Below are 20,891 nucleotides of genomic sequence, written 5' to 3'. Positions count from 1 at the left end.
CATCCATTAGGTGTCTTTCAACAAGAGATTGAACTTTATTTACTGATTTAGAAGATATCTTCATTTTCTTCTGTGGTAGCTTAAGAAGCATGATTTATGCCTATATTTTTTCCCCTCTTATTTTTATTTAGGAGACGAGTGGTTTATAATGTGCCTCCTCTCTTTCTGGTGCATCGACTGCAGGGATTAGTGACACCTTTGTGATAAGTAAATGCAATTGGTAAAGTATTTGCAAAGTGTTGCAAATTTATAACTCTCTAAACTTTTTGTTCAGATTCTTTAGTATGTGGATCTAAAGACTGAAGGTATTCTTTGTGGTATATATCTCCTCCTAATGCTGAAATAATTGTCCTTATCAAATTATAATCAACATACCGGTCTATATCTAAGTGTCCTGTTAGGAGTTCGAGGTATTTATCATTGACAGAGATTTATACCTCACTTAGATCCCCAATTTTCTATGGTGTAGATCTCATAGTATTGGGTGAGATAACTCACTGCTATTGACATGGACTCCATCCAATTAAAGCGGACGACGCTATAGTCTCAACCAATATCGAAGTCTCTAATACCTTGTGCTATATCAACATTGTTTCGAAGGTAATCACAAATTTAATAGCATTTTGCATTAATTTTCTGCGAATTATTTAAGCAAAGGCTTAAATAAAAAATAAAGAAAAAATTCCATTTTACTTCCCCAAACTATGCATTTGGTCTGGATAACCCCCCAAACTATTAAACCGTTTGTTTAACCCCCTGAGAACAGTAATCCATATCATTTTGCACCTTTGATAGTGGTTTGGGCTGATTAGGACTCTGGTTTGCTGACTGGACGTGCCACATATGCAGGCCGACGTGGCAGGACGATTCGGGGTTACAAAACCCCCCAGCCCGATAGTGGTTTTTGTTCTGTTATTGTTTGCACATTTGACACTGGTTTTGACTCTGTTATCGGCTCTCTATTTTGCAAATTAACTCGGCACAGGCATCACAGGCTCAGAGCGGCAATAAGCGAGGTGGTTGGTATTCCATTTGCCGAACAGGTAGGCAAGAACAAATATCCAGAACAGGAACACTTACTGAAATACCAGTGGCATCACTGAACGAGAGTACTAAAACAGAGTTCTGAAACTGGACCTATATTACATCAATGAACCAAAATACTGAAACTGGAGCTATATCACATCACAGAACAAAGTACTAGAGCTATATTGCATCAGTGAACCGAAGGAGTGGAACTTGAGCTATATCCCATCACAGAACAAAAGTAGTGCTACTAGAGCTATATTACAACCATAATTTTGCATCCTTGGTAACTTGGCTGGTTCATTTCTTGAGGGTCCTGGATTTGGTGGACATGGCAGGTGCTCTTTTCCCCCTTGCAGTTGTATTGATGCTGCTCTGGGATGGAATAGTGGTGGTCTGCACAAAAAATTGTGATTACTGTTAAGATTGAATGATAGGTAAGAAAATGAGTTTCTTGCAGTTCCTGAGCTACTTGCTAAGTACCAGATTGATTAACTTACATCAACTGCAGTGCCTGAGCTACTTGCTACCTTCCTAGACCTCTTTTGTCGTTTGCTGGATTCTTGAACCTGCAACTAACATAGCCATGTTAGTTTGACATCTCAGTACTTAGATAAATGCACAAGGTAGGATGCTTGCCTCTTTAGCTCTTCAAGGATGCTTCTTTTTCTGGTCCCAGCTACATTCATCGGGCATCTTCTGATGTTGTGACCAGTCCCCTTGCAGCTGCTACATTTCACTTTAGTTCCTACTCTGGACATCTTTGTGGCCTTCTTAGCTTCTCATGGTTCCCTCCTCCTCTCCTTTCTTGGCCTGCCTGGTAATTTGACATAACCTGGAGGACCTGGCTTAGGATGATCAGTAGGTTTCCACTGCCTCATGCCCTCCATTGGCTGCATGCAATGGTCAAAAACAGGGCACCCAAAACTAACTCCGATCACTTTCACCAACATTTCAGCCCCGATCGATTCTATGAACAAAATAAAACTCCGATCGACGCTAACTACCAACACATCGACAAGATCCTCTCACAAAAATCCCAACTTTATCAAACACGATCAATTCCTTCCATGGACCTACAGTTCCAACCCTACATCCAGCGCCACAAGTAAACTCAACCAAACGCCTGCGAATAGGAAAGCGGAACGTACCTGGACATCGACGTACTCTCCGATCAGGTCACCGCTCCCGACACGCGCCGCCTGCGTAATCCACCGCGGGAGCAACCGAGGAGGATAAGAGAGGAGGAGAAGCCGAGGAGAAGACGAGGGGGTGGGGACTAGGCCTGGGCGAGACCGATCGGGCGGGGGGGGTTTGTAACACCGAATCGTCCTGCCACATCGGCCTGCTTATGTGGCACGTCCAGTCAGCAAACCAGAGTCCTAATCAGCTCAAACCACTGTCAAAGGTGTAAAATGATTTGGATTACTGTTCTCAGGGGGTTAAACAAACGGTTTAATAGTTTGGGGGTTATCCGGACCAACTGTATAGTTTGAGGGAGTAAAATGGACTTTTTCCAAAAATAAAGGCAGAATATGTATATTCCATTACTAATTCGCAATGTAAAAATTGCAAGGAATAAATAAAAATGTGTACTAAACTGCAATAGATTAAATGCCAAGGTATTACTGAGGTAATACAGGTATAATGCAGTAATACACATTATTTCTACAATTCCTAAACACCGGAAGGTTTGGAATGCATATTTACAAGAGGTAAATAAAAAATAATGCAATTTATGTAAAAGCCAAGGGCTTAAATAGAAATATTACAATTGTGTAATATATTCATTTGGCATGCTCTGTAATTTGTAAATGCAAGAACATCAATATAACTGAAATATATTTTAGCAGAGCATGATTTAAAGGAAACCCGAGGACTTTTATGTATTGGTGTATATTATGATACAAATTCGATGACCGGAGGGTCTGGAATGTATATCTACATTAGGTAAATTAATATAGTGCAATACATTTAAAATCAGAAGGTTTAAATGTAAAAAAGACAAGAGGCACTATAGTGATTTGTGTGAATACACAGAAATTCTGGGGCCTTTCTATAAATAGGATAGTTTGCCTCATGCAGTTGGCCGAATGGGACTAGCCAACTTGGGCTGAGGCCTAGTCGGCCTGGCTGGGAAGGGGGGAGGGCGTCATATATAATGAGGGGAAGGAGGCGGTTAGGGTTTCCCCAACCCTCCTCCCACAGCCACCATCGCCCACAGGAAAAAGAGGCATCGTCGGTTCACGCATGCCTGTCGGCCGTTCGATGAGCGCCTTTGCGCTACATCACCGCCAAACTTTGATCGGGAGCTGTCGTTTGGCTGCTTGCCTTTGGGGGTCACCACCAGACTCCGCCACCTGCAGGCTGGGCCGTCGCCTCTAGGAATGGGAGGCTGAGCTGCCGCTCTTACATGTCACTGCACTGCTGGCCATGGGCCAACCAAGGTGCAACCACCGGCTGACTAATGCGCTGTTGCCGCTCGGTAGGACGGGTCATCACTGGGCAAGCCAGATCGCTGTCGGTCGGGCCGAGGCCATCACCTCCTGGGTAGGTTGGCTCAGGCAGGCAGTGTCACCGTCGGTTGTTGGCCGCCACACCATCATTGGCTTGCATAGGGCGGCCCACCTCTGTCGTGGCTGGTAGGTTGACATCCGGTGCCGCCATGAAGGAGGACTGCCACCCGAGGGTGAGGGGAGACACCAGAAGGCGAGGGGTGAGCGCCACGGGAGGATGGGCAGGTGCCGCCACAAGCGGAGAAGCGGGCACCGTTAGGCAGAGCCGTCGCCTTGGAGGGTGGGGATGGTAGCATTGCCACAGCACATCACCGGAGGCTAGGGAGCAGGAGACGCCGCCGGATGGCAGATATGCACCGCCGGAGGGTGCTCGGCCCAGGGAGCACTGGAGCCACTAGTGCTACCATGGTTGTGGCAACCGGTTTGAATGCTGCGGGCTCGCCATCACCAGGTCACGGTGGTGGCCCAAAAAAATGTTGTCGTCGAAACAACAACGAGGAATGGCGACGCAGAGGACATCATTGACAATTAAGAGAAGAAGTACTAGAGAACCGCAGTGGCGATCGTCGTAGGGATTCTCATGTTCTTTCATGGACCATCTTCAGCATATGCGATTGTCGACTTGTTCTTCTCTGTTGTCGCTTCAACTCTTGTTCTTCTTTGTGCACCCATCAGTGTGTGTAGGATCAAATATACGTAAAATACCCAATCATAGGGGGAGGGTTTGAATGATTGTGGAAGCAAAGTTTAAATATTAACTCACCCAAATCAAAAATCGATTTAAACTCGGTATTCTACTCGAAATAGATTGTATATGCTGTAGTAAAAACTATGTATAGAAAGATCCGTTGGTCTGATTGCCCGCAAATTTGGATAGAGTAAACTAGATTCAAATATGAAACTATTACAATAAGAAGCAAGTCAATCGGATATGTGGATCAAGAATTATGCCTAGTTGAAATAGACTATTAACCAGAATTGAGTAGATCAAAACCTAGTTGAGTTAATCAAAAAGCTACTTGAGATCAAACCAAAGCCACTTGAAGTTTTCTCAGATCAAACACTAGATATTCTAGCAAGGTTTTGGATGAATTAAACAAAGATGAAACTTGCTAAAAATATGAAATTAATTGAAAACCAAAAACAAGCACGTAGAATATAGAACAAAGAGAAAATTCCGAATCAGCAACTCATCAACTTACGAAACTTGATTTTCATTGTATATATGAGTTTACAAGATGCCTCTCCAAAGAATCCAACAAGAATTTTTACGAAATTCTGAAATAACCATCTCTAGGGTTTCTCTATTTTTCTTTGCTACTACTGCATTGTCTACCCAATACAAAAGATCTCTCTATTTATTGGATAGCCACATGCACAAATGTAACTGAATTGAACTACAATTCTAAGTCATATTCAACCTGATCTCTATCCTCCTCTAATCACAAGAGGATAAATAACTTTCACTAATTAAGTTAATTAGCCAACAACTCTCACGTAATCATACAAGCAACATCTCATATGCAAACATGCATGTTCGTAACCAACTCAGAGTCCGTCTTTGACACTAACTCTCGTCTTAAGTCCAGCCACCACACGACTCCCTCGTGCTTGCTCCAACTCGAACACGAATTAGTCTTCACGTCCTCTCACAATTAGATCGCCTCTTGTGTCCATCGCGAAACCTTGTCTTCATATCCATTATTCTCTCAGCTCGAACGTCCCGCATGACATCCTCGATCGCTACGACCTCAGTTCCTCCTGAACCTAATCGCTAAACCTCAGTTCCTCCCTTAACCTAGTTCGTCGATCCGTCATCAACCACGTTCGTCTTCGAGCAATACGTGCACATGAATTAAACAAGTACGAGTACAAGTCCTTCCTGACTTGACTCAAGATCAGTTCACGCAACACCACGCAAGCTCCAAGCAAAACCATCATGTAACATAAGCATACCTAACTTCTGATAGCGTATCAAACCATCCGTGCTATCCAAGCAATATCTTAGCAACTCATGAACATCGTCCTAATATCCTTATGCTAAATCACTTTGTATCTGCCAATTTCATTATTCAAACCATTTTTTCATCAATGATCTCACAGTGTGCGTACCTGGCAGTAGTGGCTGATTAGCAATTCTGAGAGCAGAGTGAGTGATAACATGTTGAAGTAGAGACAAATCGAGAGATTGAACATAGTAGATAGTAGATAGCGTAGAATAGAATTCATTGTATTATGTGTGTGTATATATACACACACACATAAAAGATGAAAAGATGTTGTTGGAGAGACACATCTCCCCAACAGACATGAACAAAGGGATGCCTGTTGGGGAGACACCTCTTCCCAATAGGCATGAATTTATCATTTCTCAACAAAGTCTTATCAATAGCCATGTTTTGTTCACTGTTTTTTTGTCCCCCTTTCTTGTGCGATATGTGGAGTAGGGATGCATAGAGCCACAGACAAGACCTAGTGGTATCCTGTTCATTGCGGCAAGTATTGCTGAAGTTGACCAAAGCTTTATGGTTTTATTTTTGTTTCGAGAAGCGCTAAAGTGTTGGTTTAGCTACACATAATATCAATCTAATAAAATTAATTCAGGGAATCTCTTTGCTGGGACAATGATAGGGAGGCATGCCTGTGTGCGCTCCTTTTGTCCCACCTTTCCCTTGCTGTTTCCTTTGTTTTGTTCTTGACCTGCTGCATTTGTTTTCCTTTTGAAGGTTGGTTCCAAGCGTAATTAAGCTTGTACTTGTATAATCAATCCCTTCTGCTCTTGGGTAAATGGATGCATTGTTCTTCCATGGAGGATCAAAACTTAGATGGGAGAAACTTCCATTCTTTGTCTCCCTCCTCTACCGTTTTTCATCTCTGTTGGTTATGGTGCCTTCTTCTAGTAATGTCATCAATGTAATTGTATCATTTTAGTTTCCATTGTATGAATATATTGTTTTTTCGATAAAAGAAGTTTTTATTGAACTTATATAATTACATCAAGGTGATTCAATTGAACTGAGAACACAAAATCTAGCAAGACAATCAATAGCTTCTTTTTAAAAAAAGTTTTATGATGCAGATCAAAGATTAATTTTGAGTGTTCAACCCCCCCCCCCCCCTCAAAAATTTGAAAAGATTTGCTATTGCATGGATCAATTGCTTACAATTGAAAACAGTACTGACCCTGCAGTTGACATGGTTTTAAACTAATTGGCACCGTTCTTCCCTCTTTTTCTTAGTGTAAAGAAGCTATCCTTTTTTTTCCCAGCTGTCCCTGTCTCCAAAGCAACTCATATCCTGTGCTGGACCTGTTTTGCCTTGCTGTCCTAATTCTCTCCCTCTCTTCAGATGCCTGTTTGGCACCTTTCTATCCTTTCTCTCAACATGTTGGTTGTTCATGCATCCATCCTGCCCTCTAGACACCTTTACTTCAGTTTGAGCTGATCTTCTTATTAATACAGCTACTTCTCTTCTCTTTTGTGTGTGTGTCAACCAGTGTAGGTCGGATTTTTTTATGTGTATGTATATTGCCCTTATTATTTAAGCATGTGCAGAGCAGTGATTTCCAATATGCCATTTGAAACATGCAATACATCCACTCTTTTTTCTTTAAGTAGTAACTTAAGATGATGTGTCGATTTGCTGGTCTGAAACTTGTGTTGCGTCAAGCAAAATGAGATGATGTAATGTTTTGATCATTTTGATTATGTGGCTGGGGTTGATTAACGTAGAAACCACTCACATGAAAATCATCTATCATTAGCCAACTTTGGTCGATAGTCCTGCAGACATACTGACGCTGTACAGTAAAATTGTATAGTAGCCATTTGATACATCCTGAAGTGAAGCGACAGGAATAATGACACGGGCAGATCAAACTGTTGTATTTTCACGTTGCCAGCGACCACGACCTCTCTCAACACAGCATAAACACAGATCCAATCAAAAATACATGATATAAGTTGGAGATCACCTCTTTGTTCCTTTTCTTTTCTGTGTATTATAATAAGAGAACTTCTTACATATATATATATAAAGGGGTGGATAAAGCTCTTCTTAAGGACAAGTTTAGTAACGAGTTCATATCAGATAGGACACATAAGAGGGGGCGTCTGGTGGGCCCCACCCCTAGCCACGCCGGGCATGGCTCAGCCTCCTCTATGTGGGACCAGTTTTACAACACTTTCCTTTGGATAAATTGCCATTATATATATGCTCTGTCCAAAAACTCAGTAAAAAAAAAAGAAACATATATACTATCCGTATGATATAGACCTTGCCTTATTAAAAACCTCTAAAAACTCATGAAAGGAAAATGAGTACAATGTTTATTTCAATCTTATAGGTGGTTATTCATTCTTCAGGAATAAACTATTTATCTTCTGGACTCATTGGGATTGTGCTATTATGAAAGTTCTCCCTCTGACCTTTGCACTTCTCTAAGTCATCTCATACTAATACCATATAGAAGCTTTTCAAAAGTTGTGATGGTAAAGACTTAGTGAACAAATATGCTATATTACCACAAGGCCCGAGATGAGTCACCAAGATTTCTTCTTTCTTCTGCAATTTATGGTTGAAGAATAGCTATGGTGAAATATACTTCGTGACATTTAACTTTACATATCCCATTTATATTTGTACAACACAAGCTTGAATATAGTCACTGATAATAGTTGGGAAATTCACGATATTCACTCCGCATGTATTCTTTATGTCCTGAATAACACGTCTTAGTCAAGTGTATTCCTTAGCTACTTCATATAGTGCAATAATCTCTTAGTGGTTTGTCGAGGTAGCTACGAGCGTCTGCTTCACCGATTTCTCGCTTTTGATGTATTTTATACAAGTTTCGTATTGTATTGATACTTGCTTTCGGTGCATTTTATACAAGTTTCGTATTGTATTGTCCTGGGTAATGTAATAAGGTAGCGCACGCTTAATTTGTCAGCGCATGGATGTAATCCTGATGTGGATTCCAATCTAGTTGTAGACGGAACTCCAGATTGTATTCAGTCGTAGGTGACGAGCGATTTGGCTCGCCAACGGTCTAATGGAGTAGCACTATTCCACTCAAAAAACACCGGCACAAAAATTCTTTTGGCCCAACATGGAAGAGTACGTACTACACTTTGGTCAGTTTATGCAGACGTAGCCAGTCGGAACCACCTGTCTGTGTGTCATGTAACTCCACCGGATTGTTTGGTCTCTTGGAACTTGGAACCGAAGTTCCTTCCTAGTTCTCTACGACATTAGAGCCAACAAATTGTACTTCGTTGAACCAAATTTTACACAAAGTTTCGACAAAATTTGCCCGAAACGACGACAGCGGTGACAACGGATAAGTGTCGTCGGGAGTGCTACCAAGCCTCTCGCAATGCTCCAACATAATTAATTTTTAATATTAATTAGATGTCCATATAAGTAAACGAACTGATATTGCAAGATATTTAAAGTGATATTGTAATTTATTTAAAAAGAGAAGAGATAAAGTTTATTTTTTTTAGAAGAAACTAGCTAGTTGAGCTATTTAAGACATAAGACACGACACTGTAGTTTCTTTCTAATGTTCTCTCTCCCCCAAATTTAATCATCTGCGCCCTCTATGACACAAGCTCTACTCATCCCTTCTCTCCGCGTAAAGTAATATAGTTGGTCACATGATTAAAATAATAGTTTTGATCATACTGCATGTAATTATTAGTTATCTGATAAATTTTTAAAAAATAATATATATACACCATACATTAAAAGTTTATTTTTTAATATCAATTTTTTATTCTCTTCCTTAAGATATCTCTCTTATACGTGTTGGCGTGGCTTCCTTCAACACTCCTGCCGCTGGAGCTGGACTCCTCTGATCGTCTCTCTCTCTCTCTCTCTCTCTCTCTCTCTCCAAACAACTCACGTACTCTCCAAGAAACAGAGCAAAACCAGCACAAAGCCGACCATCTCGACCAATAACAAGACAGGATCGGAGGATGGATTCCTCCGAGCAGAAGGTGCCCCTTTCGGCCCTGATCGATCAATTCTCTCTCCTTCATCTTTTATGCTAATATAAAAGTGAAAGATTTCTACGATTCTCTTGGTGTTGCTCCTTCCAGGTGGTCGGGTTCCCGCCGCCGGCGGTGGAGGCAGGGAGGCCGTGCTGCGTCGAGTGCCGCACCACCGCGACGCCCATGTGGCGCGGCGGGCCGACGGGGCCGAGGGTGAGCCCTCTCTCCACTGATCCATGCCTACTCTTATTTCCTTGCGCTGTCAGGAGGTGATCAGAGCTCTCCATCACCTTTGCTGCGGTCCTTGGCCACCTATTCTTGATATGGATTGCACAGGGTGTAATCACATAGGAAGTTCATATAGATGGTAATTTGGATTTAGGAGATAGATGAAATAATGATATTGTCACGATTGCTCCAATCATAGTTTGATTAGCCGCCCTAGCATGAGAAATTCAGAATCTTTGGTCAATTTGATCCCATTTGGGTGGTTAGGTGAGCTGTTCCTTGCAACGGAGCAAATCTCCAATCCCAATTCCCTAGTGTGAACGCTTAAAAATTGGGGGATTCCATCCTACAAGTTCCTAATCTCATTCTTGTATTGCTCGAGTCAATTCTTTAAGGGTACCCTTATCACCATCACAGTTGGTCCTATCTAGCAGCAGCATCAAGCAATTAAAAAGCAAAAACAATTTGGAAAACTGCAAATTAGTGATTTCAAAATGATAATGCCATGAAACTATTGCCATCCTAGTTCGACAAACTTTGGATGACCATTAAGCAATCTTCGACTTGATTTCAGTCGCTATGCAACGCTTGCGGGATCCGGTACAGGAAGAAGAGGAGGCAAGAGCTGGGTCTCGACAACAAGAAGCCGCAACAACAGCCACCGCAACAGCCACAACAACTTCAAGATCACAGTGAAGCAACAAGTGCAGTAAAAGACAGCAGCAGCAGCAAAAGTAGCAGCCTCCAAGTGGTGAAGAAACGGAGGGTCCTAATGGGAGTGGAGGAGGCTGCAATCCTGCTCATGGCCATGTCCTCCTCATCTAGACCCACATTGCTACACGGCTAAGATCTCAACACCATCGGTTTCTCAATGTACATACTTGATACAGGACACAACACAGAAACAGACCACCCAATGGCTCCAAGCCAACCATGTTACTTTCTTGGATTATCAGGATGGGAAGGCCTCTTTCAGGATGAAGCTGATGTGGAAGGGCTGGATTTGTTTCTTGGATTCATCCACCTCTTGTGCAGTAGATCTCTGATCTTGTTGCGCGTGTTCGAATCCGAAAGCAAACGTGCTGGGGAAGAAATGTTTGCCCTACAGGGTAAGATGGTGGTGGTCCTTGATTCTGTTGTTGGTAGGATCCTTGTAATTAGCTAAGAGGCCCTCTTGCCTCATTCTCATGTCTCTCCCTTCTCTTTTCTTTTTTTCATTTCCATTGTATGTGTTTTATCCCGCCTTGATTAATTTTCCCTGTATGTTTTTTTGTTACCCGTTGATTAAGGAGGATGGGTGATCGAAAGCAGGTATCATCCTTCTTCATGTGTAATAAAAGATCAAGTGAATAAAAATGATTATTTGTTTCATTTCAGTAACAACCCCATGAAATTATACTTGTCATGCTAAATTTGTTACCTTCGTAATTGATTGGACAAGTGCAGCAAATATACAGAAATGCGGCAAAATAAAAGATGAATTCACTGTGTCACTTTATTCGGATACTAGTGCAACTGATGCTGGTTCAGGCTACTGCTGCCTCTCCGGTATCCATGATAGTCTGTCTCCTGCATACATCAAGATTGGTGCTGACTGCTAATCATCGCAAAATGTTCAGGCCATTCCTGGTCTTTTCTCACAAAAACAAACATATCAATACCCTACGGTTTTGGTTTTGGGAGGTTAAAATTCCCCGAACATATCGTAAGTGCAAAGTTTGTTGAACAACTTGAGAAGAAGCTGTGGTTGACCCTTATAAAACCAGGAAAAATTCTCATTCCATCTGGCCAGTCAGTTCAGCTTCCTCATCACCATCAAACTCCTGCTCTACTCCTTTCACCTGCCAAAGAAGCATGAAAAATTAAGATAACGAATTCTTTTTGAAGCCTGACAACGTGAATGTGGATCAATAGATGAGTTACTCCTTAAGGCAAAGCTGATCATAAGAACCAATAGCAATTGGTACTGATTTTCTCTATAAAACCAAATATTCAGCATTCTATATCAAATAGGAAGCCTTTATATAAGTGAGCCACATGCATTAGGGAACGATAGCAGAAGCAGAATACAAATCACTTTGTGTTACCTCAGGCACATAATGCATAAGCATGTTTTCTATCCCAGACTTCAACGTGACTGATGAACTTGGACAGCCGCTGCAGGCTCCTTGCATTTTTAGCTTAACTATCCCTGATTCTCTGAAAGGATAGCATCAAAGTGAGACTACAGAATCGAAATTCTTAATATGAGAGAGAGAGAGAGAGACTAACGGATCAAATCCTTGGTATTCAATGTCACCACCATCATCTCGAACAGCTGGTCGAATGCGAGTCTCCAACAATTCTTTTATCATAGCAACTATTTCCGAATCATCCTAGGAGGACAGAGTGATGACAGATTTACGATTGCAAGCAGACATTTGCCACATGACAGACAGATTTAGGATTATTCTAAAATCTCAGTAACAAAATGTTCTGTTAGTGCTACCTACCTTCTTGGTACTATCACAGAATTCACGGTCTCAAACATTTTGGATCTGCATAGCAGTATAGCTTTATTACAGATTAGGTTCAGAGGCGCTGTAGTGTGATGCATACATCAGTGCAAATGTCTTAGTATCTCTCTATATCTTGTCATCGCATACCATCAGGTGTAAATAATGAACAGTACTTCACAGATCCAATCCACACATGCAAATGGAAGCAGTTTCTCACGAAGCAGCAAGTCAAATGATTAGCAAAATTCCATTTTGTTCCTCTTCAAAGCTACTTTTCTTTACCATTGAAGACAACTTGTATAAAGTTTTGCAAATACATATTACATGTGCCTATCATATCTTACCTAAAACTATTTACATGCTGTACTGATAGAGGATACATTTGTCCTTATGCAATATGACTAGAACATCCAAAATGTTACGCCAATGTGTATTCTTTTGATTAGACTGTAGATAGTTTTCAGGGTCTATATGATAATAAAAATGGCATGGAAAGAGTAAAAGTCAGAAAACAAGACAGGAGATAAATTATAATATAGAGTATTGTGCATGGAAGTTGCTTGAGATACCTCATGAATTGCTGTGTCCATAGAGGCTGCAGCATTTGAGTCCAGAAAAAGTGGTTGCCCAGATGAGTAAAAATCCATTATTGAAGCAAAAATCTCAGGTTTAAGATAATCCCAAGAAGTTTCTTCTGACTTTGTTACAGTAACAAAATCAGATCCAAAGAATACTCTGGTAACTCCTGCACAGAAATCACAATGGCATGTTAAATGCACTATTATTTCACTGAAAGAAACAAGAACACTAGAGGCCTGTTTGGATATATGGGATTCAGATATAGTTCGAATGTTAACTATTTGATTGGATGAAATAGTTGAATAGCAACATAGCAGTACGCCTTGCTTCACTGAATCCTATCTACAAAGTGGGTATCCAATAATTTCAAGGGATTACTAGAGCAACTTGGCTACTAAACTGTTCAGTAAGAATTTTGATAACACATGCAAGCCTATAGCTCTGTATAGGCCACTTTTTAAGTTTCGAATACATGATTTTTCTTTATAGCCAAAATGGTTCTTAGCAACAAAGGAAAACAAGAGAAACAGAAAAGGAAAATTAAAAAGTGACTAAGCAGAAGGAAAACCCTGCAATTGACTCATTGAACATGCTATTCGCACCAAAGCATGGAAACATAAAGTAGCTCATTCCTGTAAACTTAAACTGGATATTATTCAAGTCCCAGTTCATGGCAACAAGCGGCTATTCCAGAGTAACTTAACGAATGTGCAAACTGAAATAAAAAGATAAGGAAAGGTTCAAATGGAAAATTAATGAATCCAAAAGATGACTATGGGTAGAAGCATTATGTACCATCAACCGCGAACAGCGCCTTCGCCAAAGGGGATGTCATCGCGGTCCGAGCATTAGGGAAATCGGAGCTCCCAACTTCCATAACTGGCTTTCCAGGATAGAACATGAGTGACTGCGGATTTGGGGTCGACTGCGTCTGGATGAACATGGTCCTCTTCTGCCCTCCTGTCCATAACACAATTTTCTCAAACAATAAACTTAAGCACACGACCCAGCAGCAGTAGTAACAAAATATATGCAAGCAAATGGCTTCATCACAAAACAAGGTCGCTGGCTTCATCACAAAACAAGGTCGCAAAGTCTAGTCCAATATAGTTCAACTACGCGGCACAGTTAATGCACAAGAACAATCACGTAAACCATGCTGATTGCAACTGCGATTGTATGAAATGTGTAAATGCAACACTAATCACATCAAGAAACCCACCCTACGCTAAACTAGTTCGCTAATTCAACCCTCCGAGCCATGGAAAATCACATCTTTAGCCTTTGCGCATCCGACCGCCCTACCTCTCCAATCCAACACCAAAACTAAACACGAAAGGAGCAGCAGAGTAAAACCTAACCTCCGAATCGATCCCACGGGGAGGAGGCAGGGCTCCTGGCCGGCGGGCGCGAGAAAGGCGGCGACTTTAAGCGGTCGAGGGGGCCCGCCGCCGCAGAGGAGAGGAACCGAGGCAGGGCTCGCCGCCACGGATGCGTCGCCGCCGGCGCGGGAGCCCTCCTCTGGAACCGGCACGCGAGCGCGAGAAGCCTCCGCCTCGCCATGGCCATCTCCTCGATGCGGCTCTGTCTGGTTCTCTTCTTCCTCTTGCGGTTTAGGTCGGCTCGTGCCTTGAATTACAATAATATTCATTAGCCGATGAAATTACAATAAGATTATTTTTATGAATTTTATTTTTCTTTCATTAGCCGATGAAATTACAATAAGATTCATGCTAAATTGCATGTGACAAAAGAAAAGACAGTGTTCTGCAGAGTGCGGTAAAGATGAGGAAAATGTATGTTTCAATTATTCCGAACAGTTAAAATATTTTACCATCAGTATTTGTCACCAGTTATATATACTGTTCTCTCCATATATAACTCTTCTAAATCCTAATTAATTACGATATTTTTGCATCATAACATATTGATTTTGTGTTGTGTATGTGTTGTATACTGTCAATGTTACCAAATATAGACTCTTTTGGCTTCATTGTTTCAATGAAAGATTTTTACCATGGCATGATATACCAGTAGTTAGTAATTGTATATATGGTCAAAATATTTCTCTAATATAAATCAAATGATACTATGTTAATAGGAAAAAATTGCCACATGACACTCAAAATGTGTGGTTTTTTGCTGAAAGAAACCGAAAAAACAAATCTTTGCTATAGGACACTACAAAATTGTGTATATTTGCTGCTAGACACAATTTAGTGTCCTCCAGCAAATGTTGAAAAAATTAATCTTTTTTGAAAGACACTGAATTGTGTCATCTAGCAAATATACACAATTTTCTAGTGTCCGACAACAAATATCTGTTTTTTCGATGTCTTTTTGCCAAAATCACACATTTTGTGTCCCGTGGCATGCGATTTCATACATGGATCGTCAAGGATATACATATAAGTCTAGGAGTTCTCCACGTCTTGCTAGAAGTTATATTTTTTCCTGTGGACTTTTTACAAAATTCCTAAATGTTTTTTTATGAAATTTATGTGAAAACAAGGGCTTTTATCTTATATCCAACATGTATTTTTTTGGATTAATGGAGTCTTGTCATCTATCCTATAGCTTATATATGAAACACGAATAACATTTTCTGTAGTTACATTGTTGTTCTAGACAAAATTTTGGGAACTTTTAGTTTCCGACAGTAAGTAATGTCCACTTTTCACTTATGCCATCATTTTTTGAACTCACGGAATTGATGTAAAAATTTGTTAAATGTTATAATCTTTATTCAGAAGTGAACCCTATTTTCTTCTTATTTTTCCACGACTTTCTCTGAGTTTTCCCATCTAAACTATAAAAGCGCGAATGCATTTGGTATCCAGTACACAATCCTACCCGTTCTGATCGAATCCAACGCAGCTAGCTCCCCCCACCCCCAATGCGTCGCATTTTTTGTCTGCCTCAACCCGGCCCCATCCCACCCACAGAAACTGGCCAACACAGATGAACCACCCCTGTTATTGAAAGTGCATCTAGCCCCCCTAAGTGGGTTTTAGCTTATTGATGAAAAAACGATTAAGGATCTAATATGTTTATCTAACTTATGAACAGGTTTAAGTCTTAGTTGAGAAGACATATGACGTTTGACGGCCGTCGAAAAGAAAGAGAAGCAACTAGAAGTACTCAATAGGATTTAAATTCTTTTATTTTTGAAATTGAGTCTAGGATAGCCGCTCTATTAAGAGGGTTGCATTTGATTGCTTGATTAGTGTCTCAATGCTTAAGATATCCTTTAGAACTAACAAGTTGAGAGACACACTCACCCACGGACACCAGGTTAGTTCTGTAAAGTTCACTGAGTCCGGATACTCCGGTGTTCACCGGATACTCCGGTACTTAATATTTAGTCCGAAATCTCCGAGGTAGACTCCGGCAGAGAGTGCTCGGTTCCGATTTATTTTTTAAAAAAGATCGGAGACTCCAGTGTTCACCGGATACTCCGGTAGTTGGTGATTTTTAAGGCCGAAGTCTCCCGTCTCCGAGGGAGACTCTGCCAGAGGTCAATCGGTTAAGTCTTTATTTTTATTGAAAAAGACCGGAGTCTCCGGTGTTCACCGGATACTCCGGTAGGAGAAAAAGTTTTAACCGGAGTTTCCGAGGGAAACTCCGGCAGGGGTGTCTCAGTTAGCATTTATTCTTTTTTGATAAAAAGACCAACCATCTTCATCAATACAAGTGGAACCATCAACATCAACTCAAGATCAAGGCGACAAACGACTACAAGACCAAAATCAAGACTATAAAGACCCAAATAACTTTTTGGATGATGAAGTGGGAGATATTCAACATCAATCTCAAGTACCTCACCCACGTGTTCATCAAAGCATCCAAAGAGATCACCCCGTGAACAACATACTTGGTGATATACAAAGGGGGTAACTACTCGTTCAAGAATTGCAAATTTTTGTGAATTTTACTCTTTTGTTTCCTCTTTGGAGCCTTTGAAGGTAGAAAAAGCTCTTGATGATCCAGATTGGGTGATGGCCATGCAAGAAGAATTGAACAACTTCAAAAGAAATAAAGTTTGGTCCTTGGTGGAAAGGCCAAAGCAAAATATGATTGGCACAAAATGGGTCTTCCGCAACAAACAAGATGATAATGGGATAGTAACAAGGAACAAAGCTCGATTGGTTGCTCAAGGATTCACTCAAATCGAAGGTTTGGATTTTGGTGAGACTTATGCTCCCGTAGCTAGGCTTGAGTCAATTCGTATATTATTAGTCTATGCTACTCACCATGATTTCAAGTTATATCAAATAGATGTGAAGAGTGCATTTCTCAATGGACCAATCTCCGAATTGGTATATGTGGAGCAACCGTCCGGCTTTGAAGATCCCAAACATCCCGCACATGTTTACAAACTCCATAAGGCACTCTATGGGCTAAAGCAAGCTCCTAGAGTATGGTATGAATGTCTTAGGAACTTTTTTTTGTCAAAAAGGGCTTTGAAATAGGCAAAACCGACTCTACTCTTTTTACCAAGAATGTTGATAATGATTTATTTATTTGCCAAATATATGTCGATGACATTATATTTGGTTCTACTAATCAATAATTTTGTGAAGATTTTAGTAGGATCATGACAAAGAGATTTGAGATATCTATGATGGGGGAATTGAAGTTCTTTCTCGGATTTTAAATCAAACAACTCAAGGAAGGAACCTCCATTTGCCAAACAAAGTATATCAAAGACATGCTCAAGAAGTTTGACATGGAGAATGCCAAACCGATTAAGACACCTATGCAAACTAATGGACATCTTGATCTCAATGGAGAAGGAAAAAGCATGGATCAAAAGGTATATCGTTCCATGATAGGTTTTTTGCTTTATCTTTGTGCATCTAGGCCTGATATCATGCTTAGTGTGTGTATGTATGCAAGATTTCAAGCCGCTCCAAAAGAGTGTCATTTAATGGACGTTAAGAGGATTCTTCGATATTTAGTTCATACACCTTACCTGGGCTTATGGTATCCTAAAGGGTCATCCTTCGACCTTATCGGCTATTCGGATTCCGACTATGACCCTTGCAAAGTAGATAGAAAAAGCACTTCGGGGACTTGCCAATTCTTGGGTAGGTCCTTAGTGTCTTGGTCGTCCAAGAAACAAAACTCCGTAGCCCTATCTACAGCTGAAGCCGAATATGTTACCGCGGGAGCTTGTTGTGCTCAACTCCTATGGATGAGGCAAACACTAAGAGATTATGGCCACAAAACATCCAAAATTCTACTTTTGTGTGATAATGAGAGTGCTATCAAAATAGCCAACAATCCCGTACAACACTCAAGAACCAAGCACATAGACATTAGACATCATTTCTTGAGAGACCATGCAACAAAAGGGGATATCGATATTCGCCATGTGAGAACCGAAAGACAACTACTCGATATCCTTAGTAAACCACTAGACGAGCAAAGGTTTTGCGAGTTGAGAAATGAATTAAATATCCTAGATTCTCGAAACGTGGCTTGAACTGTTGCATATATTTGCTTGTTATAGATTTGTAGCTTTCTTAGCTAGGAGTTTGCGAAAACTGCATTTTTGAGTGATTTTCTCAAAATTATTTGGTTCTTTGATCTCTCGGTAATGATGCTTGTTGGCTGATCACATTTAGCAAATTAGTCCTTTATGTCCAACGATTTTCTCCCAAAAAATTCCTCCCCAATTTCAATCGTCAATCTATTCTGTAACAGTTCCAGGGGCCGGAATGTTCGGTGTACACCGGAGTATCCGGACCTGACACTGTTCACTGCTCAAGCTGATTCTTGTCCAGGTTCCAGTTACCGGATAGTCCGGTCTTCACCGGAGTCTCCGGTACAGTATCAGGACCGGAGTCTCCGGTGTCTCCAGATTTCTTATATAACCCCTTGCCTGAACAGTTGCTTATATTCATCTACTCTCAACTCCTCTCTCCCAAACTTACTCTCTCCAGCGATTTTTGAGGAACAACCAAGGAGCTTCAAGATTTTCATAGTTCCTCACTTGGATTCAAGGCCGAAATCTCCAGAAAACTCTATTCATCAAAATCCCCGGAGTAGTTTGCTCCAAAAGGTACTTTTTCCTAAATCTTTCCGATCTATCAATGCCCTTGTCTAGGATCAATTTCTCTTAGTAGAATAGTTCCATATGCTTCCTAGAACTTATCCCTAAACCAGATTCAACTCTTGTCGGCCGAATCTTCCAAAACCCTAGGTTTTGGGGGATTTCTCAGGCTGACCGGAGTATCCGGTGTTCACCAACTCTTTATTCATTAGTGTTCCCTCATATCCACCTATTCCTTCTATCTCTCTCAGGTTATTTGCAATGGCCGGAGATCGCTTTGTGAAGGGTCACACATTTAAGAGGAAGAAGAAACAAAAGAGTGATCCTCGCGCTCAAGAGGCGAGAGCACCGGCTCATTCCGAGGATAGTGAGAGTGGGCACGCAAGCGGTGAGAGAGTCCGCAAAGTGGCCACAGCAAGAGGAATTCACATAGAAGAAGGGGCATTTACTGAAGATTATCAAAGAGATGTTGTCACTCTGTGTCGGACCAAAAGTCAAGCAATGAGGAGCCGCGAAAGTGGTCGTGGAAAGGGTGTAGCCAGGGTGACAGCAGGAAGGGGAAGAGGTGGGATGCCTTCTCGAGAAGAGAGAGGTAAAGGCATCGCCACAGAAAACAGTTCTGAGTTCGAGGAAGATGAAGAAGAAGAGCAAGCTGATGAAGTAATTGGACCCTTGAAACTCCATAGACCACGAAGGACTGCCACTATCTTTGACACTCCAAAACAAACGATGAACTACATGAGGCATGCATCCAGGGTGGTCAATGAGAGATTGAACAATCCATATGACTATGAGAAAAATGTCGCAGACCATCGCTTTTGGAATGACTTCCAAGCAGATTTTTATGAAACGGTGATCTTAGCAAAGAAGAAGCCAATTACACATATGCAGTGGATTGATTGGAATTACATGGCTCAGAAAGATGATCCCGTGTTCAATGAAGTCATCGCTGCTTGTGAGAGCAAGAAAGTCAAGAACATAATGGCTTTCAAGTATGATTGGTGCGAAGAAGTCATCGCACAATTTTATGCCACCGTGTGGTTCGAGGGATCGGAGAATCCCTTTATGCATTGGATGACAGAGGGAGTCAAGTACAAAATAAGCTTCAGAGGATTTGCTCATCATTTTCATTTTGATGCTCGAGACACATCCGAAGATCAAATCTATAACGAGAATCAACTTACTTTGGAAGAGCTTGGGTTCATGTATCTTAACCATGGACAAGTCGAGTTTGGAAAACTTACAGGAATGAGACCATTCTACCGTTGCTTAAACTCCTTGTTTCGACTCACTTTGGCACCAAAAAGCGGGGATGCGACAACTGTGCAGAGCATCTCTAGGAATCTCCTCGCCGCCATGTCCAATGATCATGCTCCCTTCAGTGTGACGTACTTCCTTTGGGAAGAAATTGTGTTCACATCCAAATCGCCCATCAAAAGTTGTGGATACGCTCCCTACATCATGTCTATCATTGAGAGAGTATCCAAGAAAACATTTGTGAAGGAGATAAAGCATGAACCCTATCGGATGAGACCTCTTAACATCCGAGCTCCCTCTCCCTCGCCATCACCTCCTCATGCTCCTCCAAGCTCAAGGAAGTTTGCCTCGAGACGTGCTCCTCCTCGAGGGTCATCTTTTATCAAAAGTGCTCTCAAAGCCATTTTTAGAGTGTGCACTCATAATGCTACTCAGATCAAGGAGCAAGGTGTTCGTTTAAAGAAAATGGAGAAGCGTCAGAAAGCTATGTACGCCTCCATGAACCGTCAGCCACCTTGTTCATCCATTGCTTCGGATGAAGCGGAAAGTGCTTCGGTTGAATTTGAAAATCCATGGGCATGGTATGATGAAGCCCAAGCAGCTACAGAGAGCTCTCAAGCTCAAGCTCAAGATGACTCCTCTGACGTCATTCCTGGCAACGATAATAATGGAAGTGATGATGAAGATGATGAAGATGACGCCGATGACGATGAACAAGCCAGCAGCGATTAGG

The 20,891-nt window shown here is 41.3% G+C and overlaps 2 protein-coding genes across 2 annotated transcripts; one reads left to right on the top strand and one right to left on the bottom strand.

The window, feature by feature from the left end:
- Positions 1-9,365: 9,365 nt before the first annotated feature.
- Positions 9,366-11,149, top strand: LOC133928478 (GATA transcription factor 23-like). The gene is made up of 3 exons (XM_062374816.1): positions 9,366-9,544; positions 9,647-9,751; positions 10,341-11,149. The coding sequence occupies exons 1-3, from the start codon at positions 9,524-9,526 to the stop codon at positions 10,611-10,613; spliced, it is 399 nt and encodes a 132-aa protein (XP_062230800.1). The 5' UTR covers positions 9,366-9,523; the 3' UTR covers positions 10,614-11,149.
- Positions 11,150-11,236: 87 nt separating this feature from the next.
- Positions 11,237-14,477, bottom strand: LOC133928477 (nifU-like protein 4, mitochondrial). The gene is made up of 6 exons (XM_062374815.1): positions 14,205-14,477; positions 13,639-13,803; positions 12,834-13,009; positions 12,038-12,141; positions 11,854-11,965; positions 11,237-11,607 (listed from the first exon to the last, which is right to left on the bottom strand). Exons 1-6 carry the CDS (start codon positions 14,410-14,412, stop codon positions 11,542-11,544), a joined length of 831 nt encoding a protein of 276 aa, XP_062230799.1. The 5' UTR covers positions 14,413-14,477; the 3' UTR covers positions 11,237-11,541.
- Between the last annotated feature and the right edge of the window lie 6,414 nt (positions 14,478-20,891).

This window comes from Phragmites australis, chromosome 9, assembly GCF_958298935.1.
Source record: "Phragmites australis chromosome 9, lpPhrAust1.1, whole genome shotgun sequence".
NCBI classification, from domain to species: domain Eukaryota; kingdom Viridiplantae; phylum Streptophyta; class Magnoliopsida; order Poales; family Poaceae; genus Phragmites; species Phragmites australis.
Note: the sequence above shows the minus strand (reverse complement) of the source record. Positions and strands in the feature narration are given on the sequence as shown.